The 21,283-nt window shown below is 48.7% G+C and overlaps 1 protein-coding gene across 1 annotated transcript; it reads right to left on the reverse strand.

The window, feature by feature from the left end:
- Positions 1–431: 431 nt before the first annotated feature.
- Positions 432–1,415, reverse strand: MAS1 (MAS1 proto-oncogene, G protein-coupled receptor). The gene has a single exon (XM_044235333.1). The coding sequence runs from the start codon at positions 1,407–1,409 to the stop codon at positions 432–434; it is 978 nt and encodes a 325-aa protein (XP_044091268.1). The 5' UTR covers positions 1,410–1,415.
- Between the last annotated feature and the right edge of the window lie 19,868 nt (positions 1,416–21,283).

Genomic DNA, 21,283 nt, shown 5'->3' on the forward strand with positions numbered 1-21,283 from the left:
GTCAAACCACTTGCCTGAACTCCCACAGGCAGCAAATGATAAGAGTCGATCTGACTGCAAAGCCCATGTTCTTCCTGCTACATGGCTCCACCTTCTTAAGTTCTAACAAATGCTTTTGTTACCTTTTCCAATACTCATCTGTACATGCTCTTGCCAGAGTAATTTCTACAATTCATGGGAAGTGCTGCTGGAAGAGCTGAGGGGGAACTGAAGGTTTCTTCATAGGTACAGAAATGATAGAGGTCCAACATCTTTTGCGTTTTTTCAGAAGATACAGTAAAGGATAGGGTCTTATCATCAATGAGTATCTCATGCAGGTAATCAGGCATCCTTCTGTGCCATATTTAGGACACACTGAAGTGGTAGTCCAAGCACAAAGTACAAATAATCTGTGCCCCACCATTTTTGTCCATGGTTTCCTGCCACTGTCCTCAGACCACAGTCTCAATTGTGGTGGTGTTGCCATTGTCTTCCTGGCGCCTGGGTTGCATTTCATCTTTGAAAGCCCTGGTCAGAACCACTTTTAAGGACTCCTTGAACCGCTTTTTCTTACTGCTGCCCACGAAGAAGTAAATAAAAGGGTTGGCACTGCTGTTGATTGTGGAGAAGAGAAGAGAAATATGGTGCAAGTTTCCAAAGGCTGACCAATACTCATAATAGAGCAGGTAGAGGAGCCTCATGGGCATAGCAAAAATGAGGAAGATGATGATGGTGACCATGATGACTATGTACAGCTTTGAGGAATGGGCTGTCCATGTGTTCTTTCGGATCTTAATCACTAGGATGGTGCTGGACACCACCATGAGGGGAGTGAAGACCAGGAAACTCAGAATGGCAATGAAGATGATCACCGCCCTGCAGTCACTTTGAGAGTGACTCTGCCCTTCACTGTCAATGCACATGACATACTCCATGGTGGTTACCAAGCACGAAAGTGCCCACAGGAGGGCACAGACAAATGCCGACTGGTGCTTGGGGCGATGACATCGGTACCAGATGGGGTAGAGGACAGACAGGCACCTCTCCACACTAATGGCCGTCAACAGATAGAGGCCCGTGTTGTAGCCGAACAAAAAAGTCACTGATAATGTGACAATCGTGTAGTAATAGCCAGAAGAGAGCTCATAATCTAAGGCATAGTCAACAGACAGAATAAAAATACAAAAGAGCAATGAGATGTCTGCAATAGACAAGTGGGTGATGTAGACCGTGAAGGGATTTCTTCTCATCCGGAAGCAGAGGAACCAGAGGAGGATTCCATTTTCGACAAAGCCCAGAGGGGAGATGCTCATAATTACCCAGTGCACAATTGGGATTTCCCGGCGCAGATCTCCAGCCGAGGTATTCCTGGCGGTGGAGGCGTTGGTGGACTTCTCATCAACGAATGACGTCACGTTCGACTCATCCATGAGGAGGCCTCAGGCAGGGGCTCTTCAGGTAATTTTCTATAAATAAGTAAAACAAAAACAAAAAAGAGGGCATGAAAATGGATGCATTGGTGGAGAAGGGAAAATTTCAGCAACGGATCATGAACTTCATGGTTAACAAATATGTTTAACTGACTCTTTCTGACAATGATTAAATTAGACATTTTACCAGAAAAGAGAACTGATTTCATGATTTTTTTTTTTTTTTTGGTCCTTCAATAGCCCTTAATTCTGTATTATCATTTGCTTGTGGCTCAGTGCCAAAAGGGATCCGGCAAAACGGGAGGGTCAGAGTGCCTGGTGTCCACATCTGGTCTGGCCCATGCTTTCAGAAGGGCATCTTGAAAATCATTCATCTTCTGCACCTGTCTCCCATTCTGAAGAACCAGATTAATTGCATTCAGGAGCAAAGACAAAATATATTTTTGGTCAGTGTTGTTGTTGTCATTTTTTTAATGCATAAAGTACCATAAGTGATGGGTAAATGAGAGAGAATAGCTAGCAAAATTTTGTTCAATCATATACCGGTATTTTTGTAAGTGTGAACAATTAGAAGGCATTTATCTTATGTGGTCTCAATATCTCTGACAAAACTGGGCACCTCTCCAGACTACGTGTGCCAGGCAAACCGACGACCTGAATGACAGATGGTGAGCCTTAACAAGGTGTGGTCACATACATCTCCACAAAGCACAGGCCAGACTGTGCAGGAAAACACTAACAGACATTCAACAAAGCACTAACTGGAAACCAATAGAAACGCTAAATATTTGAAACTGCAAAGCAAAGAGTCTCAGAAACTTCCTATCACATGTCTATGAATTGCAAAATAAATATATGCACAGTCCCCGCCTTCTTCCTGTTATGTAACAAATACACAGATGCCACTTCCCCCACTGGAGAAAGGACAAGGTAGGCAGCGGCAGAGATCCTCTGCCTGGTGCCAACTTTAATTTGTCCTTGACTTTGTCAAGTCGTTTTTGTTCTTGTCATTTTAATGGTGGCGGTAAAATACTGTCCTTTGTTTTTTGAATTTTGACCTTGTAGACCAGGGTCCCTCCCTATGCAAAATAATTAACCTTTAGGAAGTTAATCAAACCAATATTTTAAATTAATAGATATCTGCCTTTTCCTCACAAGCTTCCCTAAAGCAGAACAGTGTAGAGATGCAATGTTTTGTGACATGTGCATATCTCAGTGATATTAGATGTTTTCAGGATTGAGTCAGCAGAAGCCCAGCATTGGCACATCTCCTCGTGTACAGCTCAGTACAGCTGTGCCTGACATCCAGATTCACAGGCGGCCTGCTGAGAAGGATAGTTACCTCCCCAGTAGTGTGCTTCAGGAGCCCCTGGGGACTCTGCCTCCACTGTTCTTATCCCTCATTTCCTGACTAACACTCAGATGAGGTACTGGAAAGGATTTTCGCTGGGGCAAGTTCTCCTTTCATTTCATAATTAAACAGAAGAAATAGACCCCAATACCCTCAGGAGCCCAACACCAGGACCAGAATCCAGAACACCATGGCATGACAGACCGAAGATCTGCTGTAGAGACCAGCCTTTGTTAGAAGTCTGTAGGTAAGATGGTCACATTCCCCCCATTCACCCACCCAATACACATTCAAAGCCAACGTCCTGCTGGGCACTGTTCTAGGAGTTGGGACACGGCAGTGTAGGAAACAGGGAAGGCAGTCAATAACCAAACAAAACCACAAGTAAAAAGACATCAACTCCTAATAAATGCCACACAGAAAAAGTGCAGACCACGTATGAACCAGAATGTGGTTGTGGAGGCAGCAAGATGTGGTTGGATTCTGGATGCAGTTTGGTTCGTTGATGGATGAGAGGTGTTATTGCAGAGAGAGAATGAGTTTTCAGCCATTTACTGAATGGACAAGATGCCGTTGGAGTGGCTTAGGAGAGTTATATTGAGTTTGCAAAGCCCATGCATAGGACGCCGGGGTGGCTCAGTTGGTTAAGCATCTGACTTTTGATTTTGGCTCAGGTCATGGTCTCGGGATAGTGGGATCGAGCCCTGCATCAGGCTGCACTCTCAGTGGGGAGTCTGCTTAAGATTCTCTCTCTTCCTCTGCACTGCCTTGACACTCTCTCTCTCTCAAATAATACATAAACAAATCTTTTTAAAAAGAGAAGAAAAGCCTATGCAAATGGAGATGTCTAGTAGTGACGGGAGCTGGGGAGACAAGAGCAGTCTGGGCGTAGAAATACAGGTATTGTATGCAACCAGGTGGGATTTAAAATCACGAGGCTAAATGAGGTTATCTATGAAATACAGGTAAATGTAAAGGAGAAGAGGTCCAAAGACCAATCCCTGGGACATTTTGAAGTTCACAGGTCAGGGAGATGAGAAAGAAGCAAAAGAAACTAAGAAGGATCTGGCAGAGAGATAAGAGACAATCACAGAAGAGTGATGTCCAGGAAGCAAAGTTGTTTCTCAAAGTGTGATCAACTGTGCTAACTTCTATTCTAAGTTCAAATCAGATAAGAATTGGAAATGGACCATTAGAGTAGAGTTCAAGTCGAGTCATTGTTGACCTTGATGAGAGCCGTTCAGGCACAGTGGGGAAAGTGAAAGTCTGATTAACCAATGGATTCCAGGGAGGACGGGAGGAGGGTAGGTAGAGACGGGGAGCATGGCCAGCCCTCTTGAGGAAAATCTATGCAAATGCCAGCAGCAATGGAGGAGTAACTGGAGAGGGCTGCAGGGGTTTGGGGGAGAGTTGATAAGCTAATAAGAATCTTCCAGGAAAGAAGAAACAATGGATGATTCCTGACTGAGGGGTCTAGAGCTTGGTGGAGTTGCTGGCTTTGCTGGCAGCGTAATTTATTCATCAGCGCAGAAGGGAAGGCAGAGTGGGTAGTTAAAAATGCAGTTAGGCAGGTAGGCTGACAGCAGGAGTGTTAGAAGTTGGAACATATTCTCTTCTGAATGCACAGTATCTCCTTTTTCAGCAAAATAAGAAGCTAAATCATCAGCGAAGAGTGAGGAGAGGTGGAGGGAGAGGCGGAGGGTTCTCTGAGAAATAATCAAGTGAACGAGGGAAGGACCAGGGAAATACCCAAAGAGGGAGATTTCAGGCAGACCTTAGAGCCCTCCAGTTGTGTCTTTAAACCCCCAGGAGTTTAAAAATTCATCCCGAATGTGCTTTTCTCCAGCTACAGCTCAGCTGTCCAGGTGGGAGCACGGCGAAGGAGGGGGGCTGGATTTAGCCAGGGCTCTGGTTTTCCCGGGCTGGTGCAACGGCGAAGAGGAGCGCCGACGGGATCAGACGACATGGAAGGGAGTGGGTGCAATGACGGAGTACAGAATGCCACGGGATTAGGAGAAAGGTGAGGTCGGGAGAAAGATGACAGTGACTAGGACACAGGAGCCATCTGATAGACCCCAGTGCTAACAGAGGACTGTGGAATTCCAAGTGCTCAAGGTAGGGACCGGAAAAAAGGAGGTGGAGGTGGAGGAAGGGATTGCAACCGAGATTGCAACCGAGATTGTGGCGGTGGAGATTTGCGCTTATGGCTGTTGACAAGTGCAGAGCTCGACCAGGGGAAAGAACAGCAGGCGGAGCGTGGAGGACGAGGTCATCTGAGGGGAGATCAGGACCTGGAGCCGGTCTTTGAAGACTTGGAAGACTTACCTACATAAACATGGAAATGACTGGGGGATAGTGTAATATGGTTGGGGGGAGGGGGAGGACTAAGAACCAGGTGTGAAACTCTTCTAGAAATTTGGGAACGCAAACCAGGAGTGTGTAAATAGTCATGGTGAGGAGAGTCATAGGTAACATAGATGGATGATAGGTGCTTTTGTTGTTGGGGATGGTGTTTTATAGGTAGAAGAGAGGAAACAGAATAATCTGGAGTGCAGAGAGGTAGAGGTTTAAGAAGGGTCTAGATCAGCACTAGCCAGTAGAAAGATAATACAGGCCACATGTCTTAAATTTTTCCAGTAGCCACATACAAAAAAACTAATAAGAAACAGGTGAAAGGAATTTTAATAACTATTTTATCTGACCTAATGTGTTCAACATATTGTTTCAACACATAATCAACATAAAAAATATTAATGAGAGAAAAAAAATATTAACGAGATATTTTATATTCTTTTTCTCACAGTGTGTCTTTAAACTCCAATACATTTAGGCACATCTCCCTTCATACTGCCACATTTCACAGGCTCAATAGCCCCATGGGGCCGGTGGCTACCATAACGGAGAGCCCAGATAGGGAATCATCACAAGGAAATCAAATGCTTTCACCTTTTCATAGCAAACCCAAATCAAAGACTAGATATGTCAAACCAGAACTTTTCTAATTTCTAATTGATTTGTAATCAAAATGTTTAAGGAAACTGGGAAGAACATCTTTCTGACTCAGGCTCACACCCTTGAACTTCTCACAGACCACAGCATCGTTCAGCTTTCTGATACTCGTTATATACAAGAGAGCTGTCGTGTACTCCTCATAAAAGCCAGTTAGGAAAGGTCTTTCAACACATGAAATCAAACTATTTTTCTTTTAAAGTCAAACCAAAATAACCAAATTCACTTTCTGGAGAGATCACCGTCTGTCGATTTTTCAACAAACGTTTGGATTTCAGTCACTGTCCAAAGTCTTAAGGATGATGAAGTAAATAAGACACAGTCTTCTGCACAGTTTTGTAGGGGAGACAGAACTAAACCTAATTCAATACAGGAAATGGAAGGGAGGGGACCTTGGCTGTGTGCCAGGCAAGCATGCAGCGGGAGACAACGTCTCGAGCTTCTAAGGAAGGCTCTCCAGGGCTGGGCCTTGAAAGGTCAGTAGGAGTTTGTTAGCTGAGGGAAGGGCGAACAGCATTTTAAGAAAAGCTTAAAAGGTAGGGACCGGAATGGTCTGACGCATGGAGGCAGGAGGGCACAAGGTGTTGGGGGTGGGGGTTTGAGAAGGCTGGTGGACCCCGGGCGGACAGCGGGGCTGAAGCATGACAGACAGGTTACGATGCTTCTCTAAATGTTAGGGTTCTTCTATAGACCATGCTCACCCAGCTTGGTGCTTAAAAATTACCGGGGATTGCTTAGGAACAATGCAAATTCCAAGATCCCATTGTTTTAGAAAGCCTGGATTAGGGCTCTGGAATCGGTAATTCCACAACCTGGAATCAGGGGATTCTGATGCAGGTTCGCCAGGGGCCGTGCTGGGAAATCCTCTGCCACTTGCCCTGGGGGGCCATGAAAGGTCTCAGTGCAGAGCTGAGATATGCCCTGAGCTGTGTTTCAGAAATGTTACCCTGGTCCTAGTCTAAAGGCTGGATGGAGGGAGATACTGGAGGGAGCAAAGAAGCCAGCAGGGGGCTGTGTCAGTGAACAGCTTGTTGTGGAGACCCAGGAGGGAGGGTAGCGGCTCGGCCAACCGGGGAACAGAGCTTGGTTTGGCTTGCGCTGCGTGCCCATGAAGCATGGGAAGGGCACATCGGGGCAGGATTGGGGAGGGGGAGGGGGCGCGTCCGTGCGAGCCCGGCTCCCCTTACTGTGTTCTTCAGTAAGCAGAACTCCATGAAACGAAAGGTAATAGACACACATGTGAGATCTTGAGAACATTATTGATGACGGTGCACTGGCCTGATTGTGAATTTCAAATGCAGGACCAACCCACAGCATGTCCCTCTTCCGTTCCCGTGACTCTGGCCCGGACCCTCCGGAGGTATCTCCCCCTCACCTCCCCGTGTCCCAGTTCTCTGCACCAACCATACAAAGCTTCCCTCGACCCCTCTGGTGCTCTTTCTCCGTGACTTTCCTCATTGCAGCGGAGCTAAAACTGCATCTCCCACACTAACCTGCAAACTCGTGGAAAACAGGGCTTTATCTTATTCCTACCTGAATCTCTAGCACTTGGCACACAGTAGGAATCCAATGAGTACATATTGAATTATTCCAAGAAATAAAGCCCATCACAGTGGTCCAAGGGAGAAAACCACCAGCTCCAGTCCAGGATGTGCCAGTTAGTAGAAAGTTCCGTTGCAAAAATCCCAAGGCAGATTTTGACCAGAATGTGATTGGAAAGCAAATGAAAATCCCATTAAAACTCATTCCTATTAAAAACTAATGATAACTCAGGGCGTCTGGGCACAGTCATTTAAGCGTCCGACTTCAGCTCAGGTCCTGATCTTGGGGTCCTGACATCGAACCTCATCGGGCACCTGGCTTATCGGGGAGCCTGCTTCTCTCTCTCCTCTTCCCCCCACCCCTTGTGTTCTCTCTCTCTCTCTCTCTCAAATAAATAAATTCTTTATAAAAACAAAAACACTAATGATAACTCTCCACGTTGTTTTGTTACAGTGGGGTTTTATTTAAATGACGCATTGCTAAAAATCGCATTCCTAGTCTTACCAGACCAAACTGAATTTCGGCCCCCCCCCCAGGGAAACAGCAGGTGGCCAGAAGTGCCTTGGACACAGCTGGACACGCTCACTGCCTGCCCCCTTCCTCGGGGCTCCTTGGCCATTCTGGGCGTTATCCCCCCTGCCGGTGGCTGGCTGGGACATGCAAGGCTGCCCAGGAGGACGATGGAAGGGCGGCTGCGGCTGGTCGTCGACAAAACCACCTAGGTCAGAACAGCACACAGCTGAGCTCTCAGAAAACCGTGAGGACACGGGGACGCAATCACCAGACAGGAGCAACGCTGAAGGTAACCCGTCTCCATCTCCGCGCGGGTCTAGCGCTGTGCACTCTGACCAGACATGCAAATCATTTATTTTTAATACATCTCATCTTTAGAGAGATGTCATATTTGCAGTGCTGTCTCTTACCTGGTGGTACCAATCCAGGGGGGAAGGAGAGGTCGTCCCTATTGCCCTCTGTGCCCTGATGTGGTCAATCCCCCAACACAGCCTAAGATCTGGGTCGGAAGAGACGGCAAGTTGAGGGATGGCACCACTATTGGTATGAACTACTGGCAGCATCAAAGAAGCACCTTCCTACTCTCTCTTCCTTCTCACAGAAGAACCCGGATGGAAAAAGCAATACATCAGAGCAGGAGAAGGCAGCTGGGGCATCTTCCCTTGCAGTTAACTTTGGGTCCTCCAATCAGCTCCAGAAATGATAAGGAAGCTGCTATTGTCCCCTTTTTATAGGGGAAGAAGGAAGGCTTAGTAAACAGGCCAAGTTCACACACCTCTCCAGGGCCTGACCCCAGGGTGTTCCCAGGACCCTGCAGGGCATCGGGGCTGAGAGCCCCCTTGGATCCTGATCCCAGAGTCAGGGCAGGAGCACAGGTCCGCAACCTAACTGAACGCCGAGCTGGTCTCCCACTTAAGAAAGAATTCCAACCAAACCCCCTCGTTTTACAGACCCGTAAAGGGAAGCCTGCAGTAGAGACACTGGGAGAGCCCATGTTTCATCCAGGTGGAGCGTGCCCTGTGGCTGGGAGCCCCGGAGGCTGACTCCAGAACTCCTCCCACTCTGCCCTGGGGCTGGACCCTATTTTTAAGACTTTGCCTTTTATAGCCTGTTCTAGTCTGCCTCCAATCTTCCTACTTGAGGAATTGAAGGCATCAGATTCCCTAATATTATAGGGGATTTTCTTCCCCCAAAGACTTGATGACTTTCTAATTGTGAGTCGGCCAGGGTAGGAGCCAGGGGCTGAGCCCTCCCTGCACACGAATCCCACTGGGAGTGAATTAGCCCCAGGGAGGGGAGACAGGGCTCAGCCCCCAAGAGACTCACACCCGCACACGCTCATTTTATAATGTCTCATCCCAGCCCAGAATGGGGGTATTTTCTAAATGTTATTGCCTTTTTCTCTAATTATAAAACAGTATGTGCTCATCAAAGAAGATCTGGAACATTTACTGGGGGAAAAAAAAAAATCACATGTAAAACCACTAATCAAAATTAATCTGCTTTCACGTTTGGGGTTACTTTCTTTTCGTCTTGTTCCTATGCCTCACACATGCTCCTTTTTAAAATTGAAATTGCTTTTTAAATCTGTTTTGGTGTCCTGCTTTCTTTTTTCTACTCACAGTCAATTGTAAACATTTTCTGTGTCAGCATGGTCTCCAAAGACATGACTTTCCTAGCCACTGTGGGGATGAATCATCATTTAGCTTTAATAATCCTCTAACCTTGGACATACCCATTGCTTCGTATTTTTCATCATTATTTCTAAAAACAAAGCACTCTAATGAACTTCCTTGGGTGCAAATTTTGTGCACGTCTTTAATTATTTCCCTAGGACATATTTCTAAAAGTGGAATGGCTGGATGAAAGGATACAAGTATTTTTGAAGATTTTAGGAGCCTATTAACAAATTGTCTTCCAAAAAACACCTGGACCGATGACACGGACATCTAGAGTATATTTATGCTTTTCTTCCCCACAGCATATATATGCATAAACTTTCTCCTCACCACCCAACGTCTCCATTTATTTTTCTAATTTGCAAATTCGGTAGGTGACAAAAGGTTCCTGTTTTACTTTGCATTTATTTGATTGCTAATGAGTCTGGAGGCTCTTTCATGGTTAATATTCACTTGTCTTTCTTCTTTGACGATTTATTTTTCTTCTTCACACCATCTCCTTACTGCTACAAGTCTGACTGCTCTGTGTTGTTTGGGGACGTTTGGAACTTGGAAGAAGCGGGTATTTCACAGATGAGGAAGCTCAGCCACAAGCAGCCCAAGTTCACATCTTTAGTGAGCACCGAGGCCCGAACCAGAGCCTGCACTGCCCAGGTCCCCATGAGCGCTCCCCATGCCAGTTCTTTGTCAATGGGCCATGGCCATGGGGAGCTCACTACCCATACATTCCGTCATCTTTTGGGACATTTAATAATGGCCTTAATGTCATCAGAAACTATCACCACCATCAACTTGATTGTCAGTTTATTAAAAGCCTCAAAGTTGGGGTGGCTCAGTCATTGGGCGTCTGCCTTTGGCTCAGGTCCCAGGGTCCTGGGATGGAGCCCCACATCCTGCTCCCTGCTCTGCTGGGAAGCCTGCTTCTTCTTCTCCCCACTCCCCCCGCTTGTGTTCCCTCTCTCACTCTATCTCTATCAGGTAAATAAATAAAATCTTTAAAATAAATAAATAAATAAGTGCCTCGAAGGGTGGACTTTTGTTAAAGGTTATTTAATAAAAGGATAGATTGTGTATTGTTATTGAAGGATAATAACTGCTTACTAAAAGATGAATATTATTTATTAGAGGATGGATTTTTATTTATTAAGGCACCATCCACCCCATGCCAAACTCATAACAACAACAACAACAACAAAACAGGATCCCTGTTTCTTCTGTGACGTGGGATGACCCGGAGTGCTCGGCAATATGAACAAACACGTCTATTGATGAAGGGCACCATACTTCGCCCTTTCAGGTAGTCATAATTGAAGTCAAAAGGGAGCACTCAGGTTATGTCCTTTCATGAGGACAAATAATAAGAATGAGCTGCATCTAGTCGTCAGCACTGTGCTTCTGGAAGAGTCCTGCAAAAGGGAGGCGGTATTGCTCGCACCCTGCTCCCCAGCTCACACACTCTTTCTCCATGTTTCTGCTGCATGACGACACCATTGCCTAGACGTGCTTGCTTCCCTCTGGCTCTCCTCCTCACTACCAGCAGCTTCTTCTCTGTCTCCTCCCTGGATCTCTTCCTACATAGCTCTTGGGCTTCTGGGGTCCCGTCTGACCCTCTTCCCCTCATACTCTACAGACTATTCCTGGGTGGCCTTGTCCAACCCCTTCCTTCAGTAGTACCACACTCTGATGACACCGAAATCTCTAGCTCTAACTCAGACAGCTCCCCAGAATATCAGACCCTGGAACCCCTCGTCCTGGATGTCTCCAGCTGGGCCACTCACAGAGGCACACCAGCCCCAGCCGACCCAAAGCAGAGATCAGACCTTCCCGGCTACTCTACGCTTGCTCTGATATTCCCAGTCTTGTAAGCCAAAAAACTAGATATTTGGGGCACCGCTCCTCTTATATGTTCCCTGCACCTGTCCCTTTTGTATGTTATATGTATTATATGTTGTATTTTATTTACTTTTTTTATTCATTTGAGAGAGAGAGAGCAGGAGCAGAGGGAGAGAATCTCAAGCAGACTCCCCACTGAGCTTGGACCCCCCCCTTCGTGGGGCTCCATCTCACGAACCTGAGATCATGATCCAAGCCAAATTCAAGAGTCCAACACTCAATAGGCTGAGCCACCAGGCGCCCCTATATGCTGTATTCTTTTTTTTTTTAGTTCTTTTTTTTAAGATTTTATTTGTTTATTGACAGACAGAGATCACAAGTAGGCAGGGAGGCAGGCAGAGAGAGAAGAGGAAGCAGGCTCCCCGCTGAGCAGAGAGCCTGATGCAGGGCCCGATCCCAGGACCCTGAGATCATGACCTGAACAGAGGCTTTAACCCACTGAGCCACCCAGGTGCCCCTATATGCTGTATTCTTATAATGAAGTAAGTTGGAGAAAAGAAAATGTCATTAAGAAAATCATAGGGAAGAGAAAACACATTTACAGTACTGTACTGTATTTATCGGGAAAAAACCTGCATGTAAGTGAACCCAAGCAGTTCAAACCCATGTTGTTCAAGGGTCAACCACGCGTGTGTCTGTGTGGTTGTGTCTGCTATGTGTGTGCAATGGATTCCCACCTGCATCTCTGATTGGAATCCAACACCACTTAGTTCAGTTTAGTTTCTTCCTCTCCATATTTCTAATTCTCTTCTCTGATGGTGAGAAACTTGACTGCCATTATCCTCAACATATTTACTTATTTGGTCCATCCACCCTGCGGTAAATCACCTCCTACATGGGCCACTGCCCTTCCCCCACCCCTGCACCAATCTTCCCCCCACTCCCCCTACGCTGTCAGGCCACCGCTGCCACTGGTCTCTGCCCTGGGAGCCACTCCTCACCCAGCAGAAGCCCTGACACCAGGGCCGGGTCCCCTCTACCCCTCCCTCCCCACGCTGTGCAGACGGCCTCCCCCAGGCTGGGCGGCTGCCCCCTCACCAGGCTTACAGTTCAACACCTCACACAGGCCACAGAAAGTCAGGCTGATGGCAGTAGAGGGTACACTTAGCACACACCTCCCTCTTGCAAAAATCAAAAGAATTATACGCACTGCCCCCCCCGCCAAAAAAAAAAAGAATTATAGGACATTTGGCATCTGAATGCAAGAGAGGTGTTTGAGAAGAGAGATTTGACATTGTTCAAACACACTGCAGAGACAAGGGCCTATTCTGCCTGTGCCTAAGGCTGCTTTGCCTCGAAGCCACATTGTCAAACTGACTCGTAGATGCAAGTCCCAAGCAAAGCAGTTTGGCCCCCCGACCCACAGTTGCTTTGCATAATTGGCATTTGAATGTATTTCTGGAAGCCTGGGGTGTAAGACAACCTAGGTGAGGAAAAACACTTTGCCGACATGACTTGAGTCTCATGGAAATGCCAAATGGAGATAATGAATCAGCAAGCTGGGAAAACAAGCCTGGTGGTTTCCATAGACGTTTAAGGATGTGGGCTTCGCAGAGCCCCTGTCCTAGCAGGTCTCCTTGAAACTGCTCCCTGCACTTCCCTCTCCCTGAGAGAGAGAGGAGCAGATGGACAGTGGAGCTGACAGACAAGCAAGGAAAAGCAAAGACGGCTGAGAGTTGTGGGGTTTCTTCAGCTTTATCCGGGCATAAGGCAGAAAGTTTTAAATGCTATATATTTTGCTTGCTTAAGTTTTCTCTGGAGATTCCCATTCAATGGCCACAGTCCTCCCATGGTCCTGGATTCCTAGCCTGCCACATCACTCTTAGAAGAAGGAACAGAGGAAGGGAGGGAGGAAAGGGAGAGGGAGGGAAGAAGGAAGGAAGGAAAGGAGGAAAGGAGGGAGGGAGGGAAGGAGGAAGGAAGGGGGAGCAAGAGAGGATGAGAGAGGGGGAAGAAAAGAAGGAAGGTAGAAAGGGAGGGAAGAAAAGAAGGAAGGAAGAAAGGCTGGAAGGAAGGAAGGGAGGGAGGGAGGAAGAGAGGGAGGGAGGAAGGGAAAGGAAAGAGAAAAACCAACAAAACAAAATAAGAGAGAAAAAAACCAAACTCCATAGTGGGTCACCTGAAACCATTTCTTGTTCCTCCGCAACCAAAAGGAGAGGCCTGACCCTAGGCTGGACCTCCCAGGTGTGCAGCTCCAGAGGAAAGGACAAATTCCTCCTTCTGTGTGTGTGCAGCAAGCTGGACAAACAGAAACCTATTTGTGAGATGGAATTTCCATGGTAGGGAAGGGATCTGACGGCAAGGTGCAGGGCAGGGACATCTGTCCTGGTATTAAACGCCTCGTGTCCGGCTTCCTCCTACTTGAGCCACGTGCATGGAGAAGCAAAAGCTTTCTGCCCCCTCTCCAAGTGTACAGCAGGATCAACTTACAACACTGGTCTCAGGGCGAGGAGAGGCAAGGGGGTGACCCTGTCCCCGGAAGTCATTTGGTGCACCTGGAGATCTGGGTTGCTGCAGATGAGAGGGGTCTATCAGCCAGGGACACTGCTGAGCACCCCGCAACGCACAGAACCGCTCCCCACGACAAGGAAGGATCTGGCCGAAATGTCACGGTGCGAGCTTGGGAAACCTTGCTCTAGAGGGAGGCTTCAGACCACCTTCTCGCTGCTGCTTAGAAAGCAATTGAACAACATCCCATACATTCTCCCTCCAAACGACCCCCACCCCCCCCCCGCGGAAATAATTGCCAAGAGACATCAAAGACAAGACGGAGCAGGAGATTTCTTTCGGGGGAGCCTTGCCACCATGGGCTGCACGTTCAAGTTTATAAGCCACAGAAGCTAGGACGAATTCTGGTGCCCACTAAGGAAAGGCAAAACAGAACAAAACAAAACAAAAATCCAGCTTGCCTCTGGCCATGCCCAGCTGCTTCTAGTCCAGTGATTTCCCCAGAGGACTCAAATAGAGTAACAAGCCTTTCAGACCCCAACTCTTTTATCACTGATAGCAACAAATTAAATAGCCTTGACCGCCCCCACGGCCACAGCAGCCTCGTGAACCCTCAGTTCTTGCCTCCCCATCATAAGCCAAAGAGAAAAAGCCAACACAGAAGTTTCAACCCCAAAGTTGAAAAACGGCATCTGAGGACAGTTCACCCGGCAAAGAAGCACATTTTTCAAAACAAAGGCAGAAAGGGGGGTACAGAGGTTTGAGCCAACACACCCCAAATGCCTAACACACCGTCACAACAGCTGGCACAGAAAGAGTTCACCGGGCAATAGGTTCTTGAAGAGGGAAGATCTTACTCTGGTTGCCAAGAGCGGCTGAACAATTCAAACCTGGGGCGCAGACTCACTAGCTCCATTTGCTCAGGGAGGGTCAGAGGTGACAGCAGGGACGGCGTCCCTTCGCGTCCTGGGGCCCCGCCACCCTGCCGCCTGCAGGGTCTCCGGTCCCACGTCTCCAAGGACGGCGGCAGCCTCCTTCCCTGAAGAAAGCAGAACTGCTCTCCCACTGCTGAAAACATTTGAGATGTGCCAAGCAGATGGTCCCACGCTTATCAGCAGAAGCCGTGCTTCAAATGGCATCATTCAGGGAGACGCTCGAGGGGAAATCTTCACGCGGATCCGGAGTGGGAATGAGCTGCTGAGAAGGCAGGGTCCTTGAGCCCCGGGAACCGTCGGGGCCAGCCAGGGCTCAAGAGGGAGGTGACCCAGAGGAGTGTTCTATGGAAGGGCAAAAACCATGCAGGGGGCAGAAAGACAGACCCCTGCCATTCCTGACAGCCTGGAACTAGCTGACTGGTCTCGGCAAAGTGCATTAAGACTCTGTTTTCTTGGGACGCCTGGGTGGCTCAGTTGGTTAAGCAGCTGCCTTCGGCTCAGGTCATGATCCCAGTGTCCTGGGATCGAGTCCCACATCGGGCTCCTTGCTCAGCAGGGAGCCTGCTTCTCCCTCTGCCTCTGCCTGCCTCTCTGTCTGCCTGTGCTCGCTCTCTCTCCCTCTCTCTCTGACAAATAGATAAATAAAATCTTTTAAAAAAAAAAAAAAGACTCTGTTTTCTCCCCTGTAAAATGGGGCCAATCCTATTACCGCCAGAAGTTGCAATGAGGAAATGAGGTGCAAGTGTCCATGTCACCCTGCATAGTGAGGGACGCCTGTTCGGCCACTAAGTGCCCGTCCCCTCCCTACAGCCCGTGTTCAGGGTCACAGCCCATGTTAGCGCGCGAGCACGGGGCGGTGGACCCGGGTGCCCAGACCGCTTCTCCGCCTGCTTCCGACACTCACGCCTCCAGCACCTGTTACCGTGACGTGCATTCTCGCCCCTGCAGTCATTTACCCTTCCCCCACCTCCCCCACCTCCCCCTGACCCCTGTCCTCTCTCCAACAGCCCCAGTGTAAGGGCTTAAAGGCCAAGCTGGAAAATTCTAGATGGTTTGACTCACCCAGCCCTGCCACAAAGACCCACCCTCCACTCGTGCCCCTATTTCTTCCTCGCCAACAGCACCCCTTCACGGTTACTGTGTCAAAGTAGGGATGGACCCGGGGGACCAGTTAGATGGAAACAGGGCGAGAAGGCGATTTCAGATTCTGTGGGAAAGCAGACTCGGGAGCCCATAGATGAGGCTTTCCTCTGACTGTTTCCATAAGCCGCAGGGCTGAAGTGAGCCCCGCTGCTGCTGTGGGAAGCCCGACAGGTGGCTCTGTCCTCCCCAAGGTGGGTGCGGCAGAAGAAAAAGGAGAGCAGGGGCTTCCCCTCAGGACCTCCAAGCCGTGAGCAACTCAAGGTGAGGTTGGGGGCGTCCTCGGCCATGCAGATGCTGAGCAGCAAATCAGAACCTCGGGGGTGCTTGGCCCGGGAAGCCCAAGTGCACTCACGTTACCTGGTGTTGACGTTCCGAGGGAGGAGAGGGGCGGCCTTCTGGGACTTCACGCTCCCAGAGGATCATCCGAAACTGGAAGGAGACCTGGGAGCGCCTTAAGCAAAGCACGAGGCAGAAAAGAAGGAGCACTTGGCGGGAAGGGGGTCAGACAGGTGCAGGCAGAGGGAGTTCGGAGAGAAGTACCGGGCTGCTGAGAAGGGTGCAAAGTCGAGATCCAGAAGGAGGAGATGCCCCGAAGGGAAAGGGGAGTGAAGGAGAGCGGGGAGGGCCAGAAGGATCCACTCTGCTCCTCGGCTCCACATTTGCTGCTTCTCAGAAGCTCAGGGACGGTCCGGATTTTATGAACGTTTCGCTCTGTCCCTACGGGGGCTGTGAAACCCTGAGCAGAGTGACCAACTGGAAGGAAGACTCCAACGTCATTATTTAAGTCAACAGAACACGGGGCCTCACCAGTTCGCTTTTTCCAGCTCCCCACAGAACAGAAAAGTCTGTCCATGCTGGCAGAGAACGAGTTGCCCAATTTGTAAATTGGTGACAGTCACGGGGTGAACGAGGACCAGGCCACCAGGATGGTGGAGAGACAAGGTGGTGCCCAGGTGAGAGCAGAGGGCGGAGAGGGGCAGGGGCCGGTCAGGGGGAGCCTGGAAGAGAGGGTGCGCTCTGCCCCCAGACTGAGTGGGTGGTAGGAGGCGCCCATTGCTTTGTGACTAATTGGCACCCCAACAAGAGCGGGGCCCCTGCAGATGGAGCTGGGGTTTCATTTGTGGTAGATAATGATTTGTACTTAGAGAAAATACAGCAACTCTCTGTAAAAATAAAACTGCTTGCATTTAAGCCACAAATAGGTTGGCTATTTCTGTGCCTGGCTTGTCTTTGTGAGTAATCATCTCCTCTTGAGAGGTAGGGAGAGTTTGGGGGAGGGAGGTGTAGACAGAATAGGGAACAGAGCCAGCGGAGCCCGGGGAAGTGAAGTCTGTGGTCCTCAACGTCCAGCGTGGAAGAAAATTCTAGCTTTACCTCCATGAGCCAAATCCCACCTTCCAAAGTTCTCTAGAGAAACACTGCTCCTCTTTCTCCCAACAAACAACAGGGAAATGGGGCCTCGGGCCTCAGGAAGGGCATAATAGGAACAAGGAAAGTGGGAGTTAGTGAGCCAGAAGGCCAGAGAATGGACCCATAAGTGGTAGAATCCGTAAGGGGAACTCACTCCAATTCCAAACGCTCTCAGTGCTATGCAGCGCCTGCTCAGTGCTAAACCCAGGGATGCCTAGTGAGTTCCACTCACATCCCAGAATATACTCCTCCGCTGGAAGGAAGTCGGCCTTACCCTGGATGTTGAGCTCAGGATGACCGCGAGACAGCCATCAAGTGCTTCCCCAGAGCCCAGCACTCCCCCTTAGAGTTAGATGCGGGGGCGGGGGGGGGGGTGGTTGTCAGGATACTGAGAGAGGATGGTTGGGGCTGGGGCAGGGGCAAGGGCTCATTCTCATCGGAAGATAACACACCTCAGCATCTGGGTTTGAAACGGCAGATCTCCGAGTGGCAGACGGCCCTTCCTGTACAAATTGTCTTGCTCCAGCATTCGGGAGCCGAGCAACTTCAGGTATGCTAGAAATTTGGACTCGCCACCTTGACCGGAGTGAGGTGTGTGATTCTCTCACTCATCTGTTTGATTGACAGGGCAGGCCCCGCCTTCTGCCCGCTGTCCCGTATAGGAGACTTCAGATCTCACAGGCCAGATAAAAATCCAAGATAAAACCGTGAGAACAAAACTCTCCCAGGCTGATCTGAATCCCATCCGCCTCAGGCAATCTTCTCCAGGCTTCTCCAAGCCTGCCCGGTCTGGGATCGGCTGGGTCTCTCCCAAGGAATGAGCCTCACTCTCAGTCCACATGTCTTAAACCTCAGATCTTAAAGAAAAATGGCACACTTCTCCCCCTTGTCATGTCTTTTCCCGCAAGGAGACGGGCCCCCGTGGTGGGCCAGCGACCACAGCAGGTAAGACAACCCGGGGAAGCGAACCCACCAGGAGGTCACAGAGGTCACCGTCCTCCATGAACCCTGGGAAGATGAGACCCAGCTGTGGGAGGGGAGGCCTCCAGCCTCCCACCGGATTTGGAATGTGCCAGAAAGGAGACTCTTTGCAGGGGGGTGAGGAGAGGGTGCAGGATGTGAGATGAGGCTGTGTGCGGACGTGGGGACACTCCTGTATGGCACTCCTCCGCAAAGACACACATCTCAGGCAAGTTCCCTAATTTGAACGAAGGGAATATCTCCTCGTCCTCCCCGATCGGCACCTAATCGGCTACACAGACACTTGATCCTCTAGATTCTTTACCTAGATTGTAATCCTGTGCTCTCCCTTGTCCAAACATCATGAAAAAAAATCCAGTTGTGAGAAAGAATATTTTTGGAGCATCGCCTTGGGACATGGAGTCTATCCACTCCTCTAGATGTTCTAAATATTACCCTGGGTTCAGCCCTGCGTACTTGGCCAGCATTGTCTTGGCCCTTCATAAAACTCTAATTTCTAAATTACCCTTTGGAGATAGTCATCAGCTAGCATTTAGAGGCTCTATAAAAAAAAAGAGAGAGAGAGAGAGAGAGACATAAAAAGATCAAAACTGTGTTCATGTAGGATCTGGCGAGCAGCCTTCCCACCAGACCAACAGAGTCTCCTCCTGGAGATTTCTGCTTTAGGAATAGCTGAGCTTCCATCAGCGGTGGAACTGGGCTTTCTTTTTTTTTTTTCTGTTGGAAAGCAACATATTTGACCTGCATTTGAAATGGACCCCAGGGCTACTTAAAAGAAAAAAAATGTCTGCAATCACAAATTGAGTCGGGGGTCTATGTGGGCGCCATTCAACTTGCATTCGTTATCCCTTTTCTGCTCCTGTACGTGGATTTGGACAATATTTTCGTTTTTACCTACAACATCTGGAAGGAGCTAGATACAGGTCAGTCACTTCCCAAAGGCAGTGTCGGGTCTACCACGAGTAGCTCACTTCCACAGCAGTGACTGGACCCATGCGGAGAAGAGTTCTCTAAGTACGGTGGTCACACCTATTAAATGACACTTTTAGAGTGACTTGTTTACGTGTCCATTCTCCCCACAAAACTGAGCTCTGTGAGGTGGAGGCAATGTCTTACTCATTTAGTACTAGCTGAGCAAAAGAACAAATTGGATAAGCCAACTCTGTTTAGAATTGTTGCCACAATTTCAGATATTGGTTGCTTTATGACGGTTTTATAATGGTTATAAAATTGTTTTATGATTTCTTGAGTGTTCATCTGATTTTCCCATTAGACTGTAAGTCTCGGGAAAGGAACCATGTCTGGGCTTCCCTATGTAGCCCATACAGGGCTGAGAACAGTGGAGGTGAGCGTTGCCGGGCAACTGGACAGGTACTGGGCTCCGTGGAATGCTGGTGGGGCCCCAGGTTGATGTTTTGCTGAAACAGTCTGTCTTGGCTGGTTACCCCGCAGCATCTAGCAAACCAGTCACCTGAGTGTAACGCGATACCATGCTGGTGACTGAGGTTTGTTTGAGGTATGCGTGGCATCGGTCATCGCCACCTGTCATAATTGCAGAGATGAGGACTTGCTATCTCTCTCTTGCTGAACCAGAGTGTCTAGTCATTGGCTGATGGACACTCCGCAGATGGTTTTAGCGGTGGTTTACAGAGGTGAAAATGTAGCCTTGCCTCCCTTGTCTGAAAACAATCTGAGTTAACACCCAAATTCCACACCATCCACGGGGCTCATTATCAGTAATTTGATGTCCATATGTTGCTCTAAAGAGAGACACTCAGCATCTGCGGCCAAGAAAACAATGGTTAAATATTTCTGGCAGGTATATCTCCCTTAGTGTTGCCCAGCTTCCCCATGTTTACTTATAAAAACTGTATCAGAAACAAAAATGTCCAGCCTATGACAGTATAAAGAGACAAGATAAATAAAATCAACCTTCTCAATTTTGGCCCAACTTCAATCATTGTTCAGGGTGAAGAGGAAAGTACAGTCAAGTTCCAGTGATTCAGACTGGACCACTGGTCAGTGGCTCTCCAAGTGCTTGACCTGGTCCTTCCAGCCTTTGCTCTATCCTCGTCCTGCAGACCCATCACCATATAAAGCCAAGCCAGAGGAACAAGAGAAGGGTATGCCCACCATACTCTTGGGAGAATGTGCCTGAGAGGGAGCTTGTACTATCTGCCAAAATGAGACTGAGGGATTTTCAGAATGTTCCATTGAACATTCTCTCTTCTCCCTGTGCTCTGATGACAAGGACGTGTCCGTGGGTCGCTGTCCATGTGTCGGAAGATGCAGGGGTGAAGGGAGTGGTACAGAAGGGCATTGCTGAGTGCTGAGAGGAGAGGTATGGAGGATGAAGGAAGCAGAAGGCCTCTAAACACAAAGCAAAAATGAGTGACCCCTGAGAAGTGCACCTCCATCCCTCAGGGAATCGAGAGGTCAGGGGTCATGGGCAGAGACCTCTGAATATAGGTCCAGCTCAGGCCAACCCAGGTTGATGTCCTCGCTAATCTGTGCTACTGTCAAATCCCTTAAATAGGGCTGATACCCTGGAACTGTAAAAGCAATAACCTGAGGTGAAAGTTCTAGAACAGGAAAGTCTTTCCTGACCAACTCCACAGACACAGATCCTCTGATTCTGTGTTCTCCCCACACTTGGTGCAGTCTCGACAAGATGACATATGCCATTTGACTCATTGCTTCCCCAGGGGCGAGGTGTCCTCCCTGGGATCTTCCTAGAGATGAAATTTGAGGGTTTTTTTCAACTCGAATACATCAGAAAGCCTCAGAGCAGGCGGTACCTTACTGCCTGCCATGACCTGAAGGTGGGTCGCTAAGTGCTGCATCTGGAAGCCAGCTTCTTACGCTGTTTGTACCCCAAGCTACATCAAGAAACAATCCAGTAGTTCCTTGAGTACAGATCCTTTACCTTTTTGTTTGGGTTTATTCCCAGCTATCTTATGGTTCTTGGTG

The sequence above is a fragment of the Neovison vison genome, chromosome 1 (genome assembly GCF_020171115.1).
Source record: "Neovison vison isolate M4711 chromosome 1, ASM_NN_V1, whole genome shotgun sequence".
Classification (NCBI taxonomy): Eukaryota; Metazoa; Chordata; class Mammalia; order Carnivora; family Mustelidae; genus Neogale; species Neogale vison.

Coding starts and splice junctions, on each gene's coding strand:
- MAS1 (XM_044235333.1), bottom strand. CDS start 1,409: ATGGATGAGTCGAACGTGACGTCATTCGTTGATGAGAAGTCCACCAAC.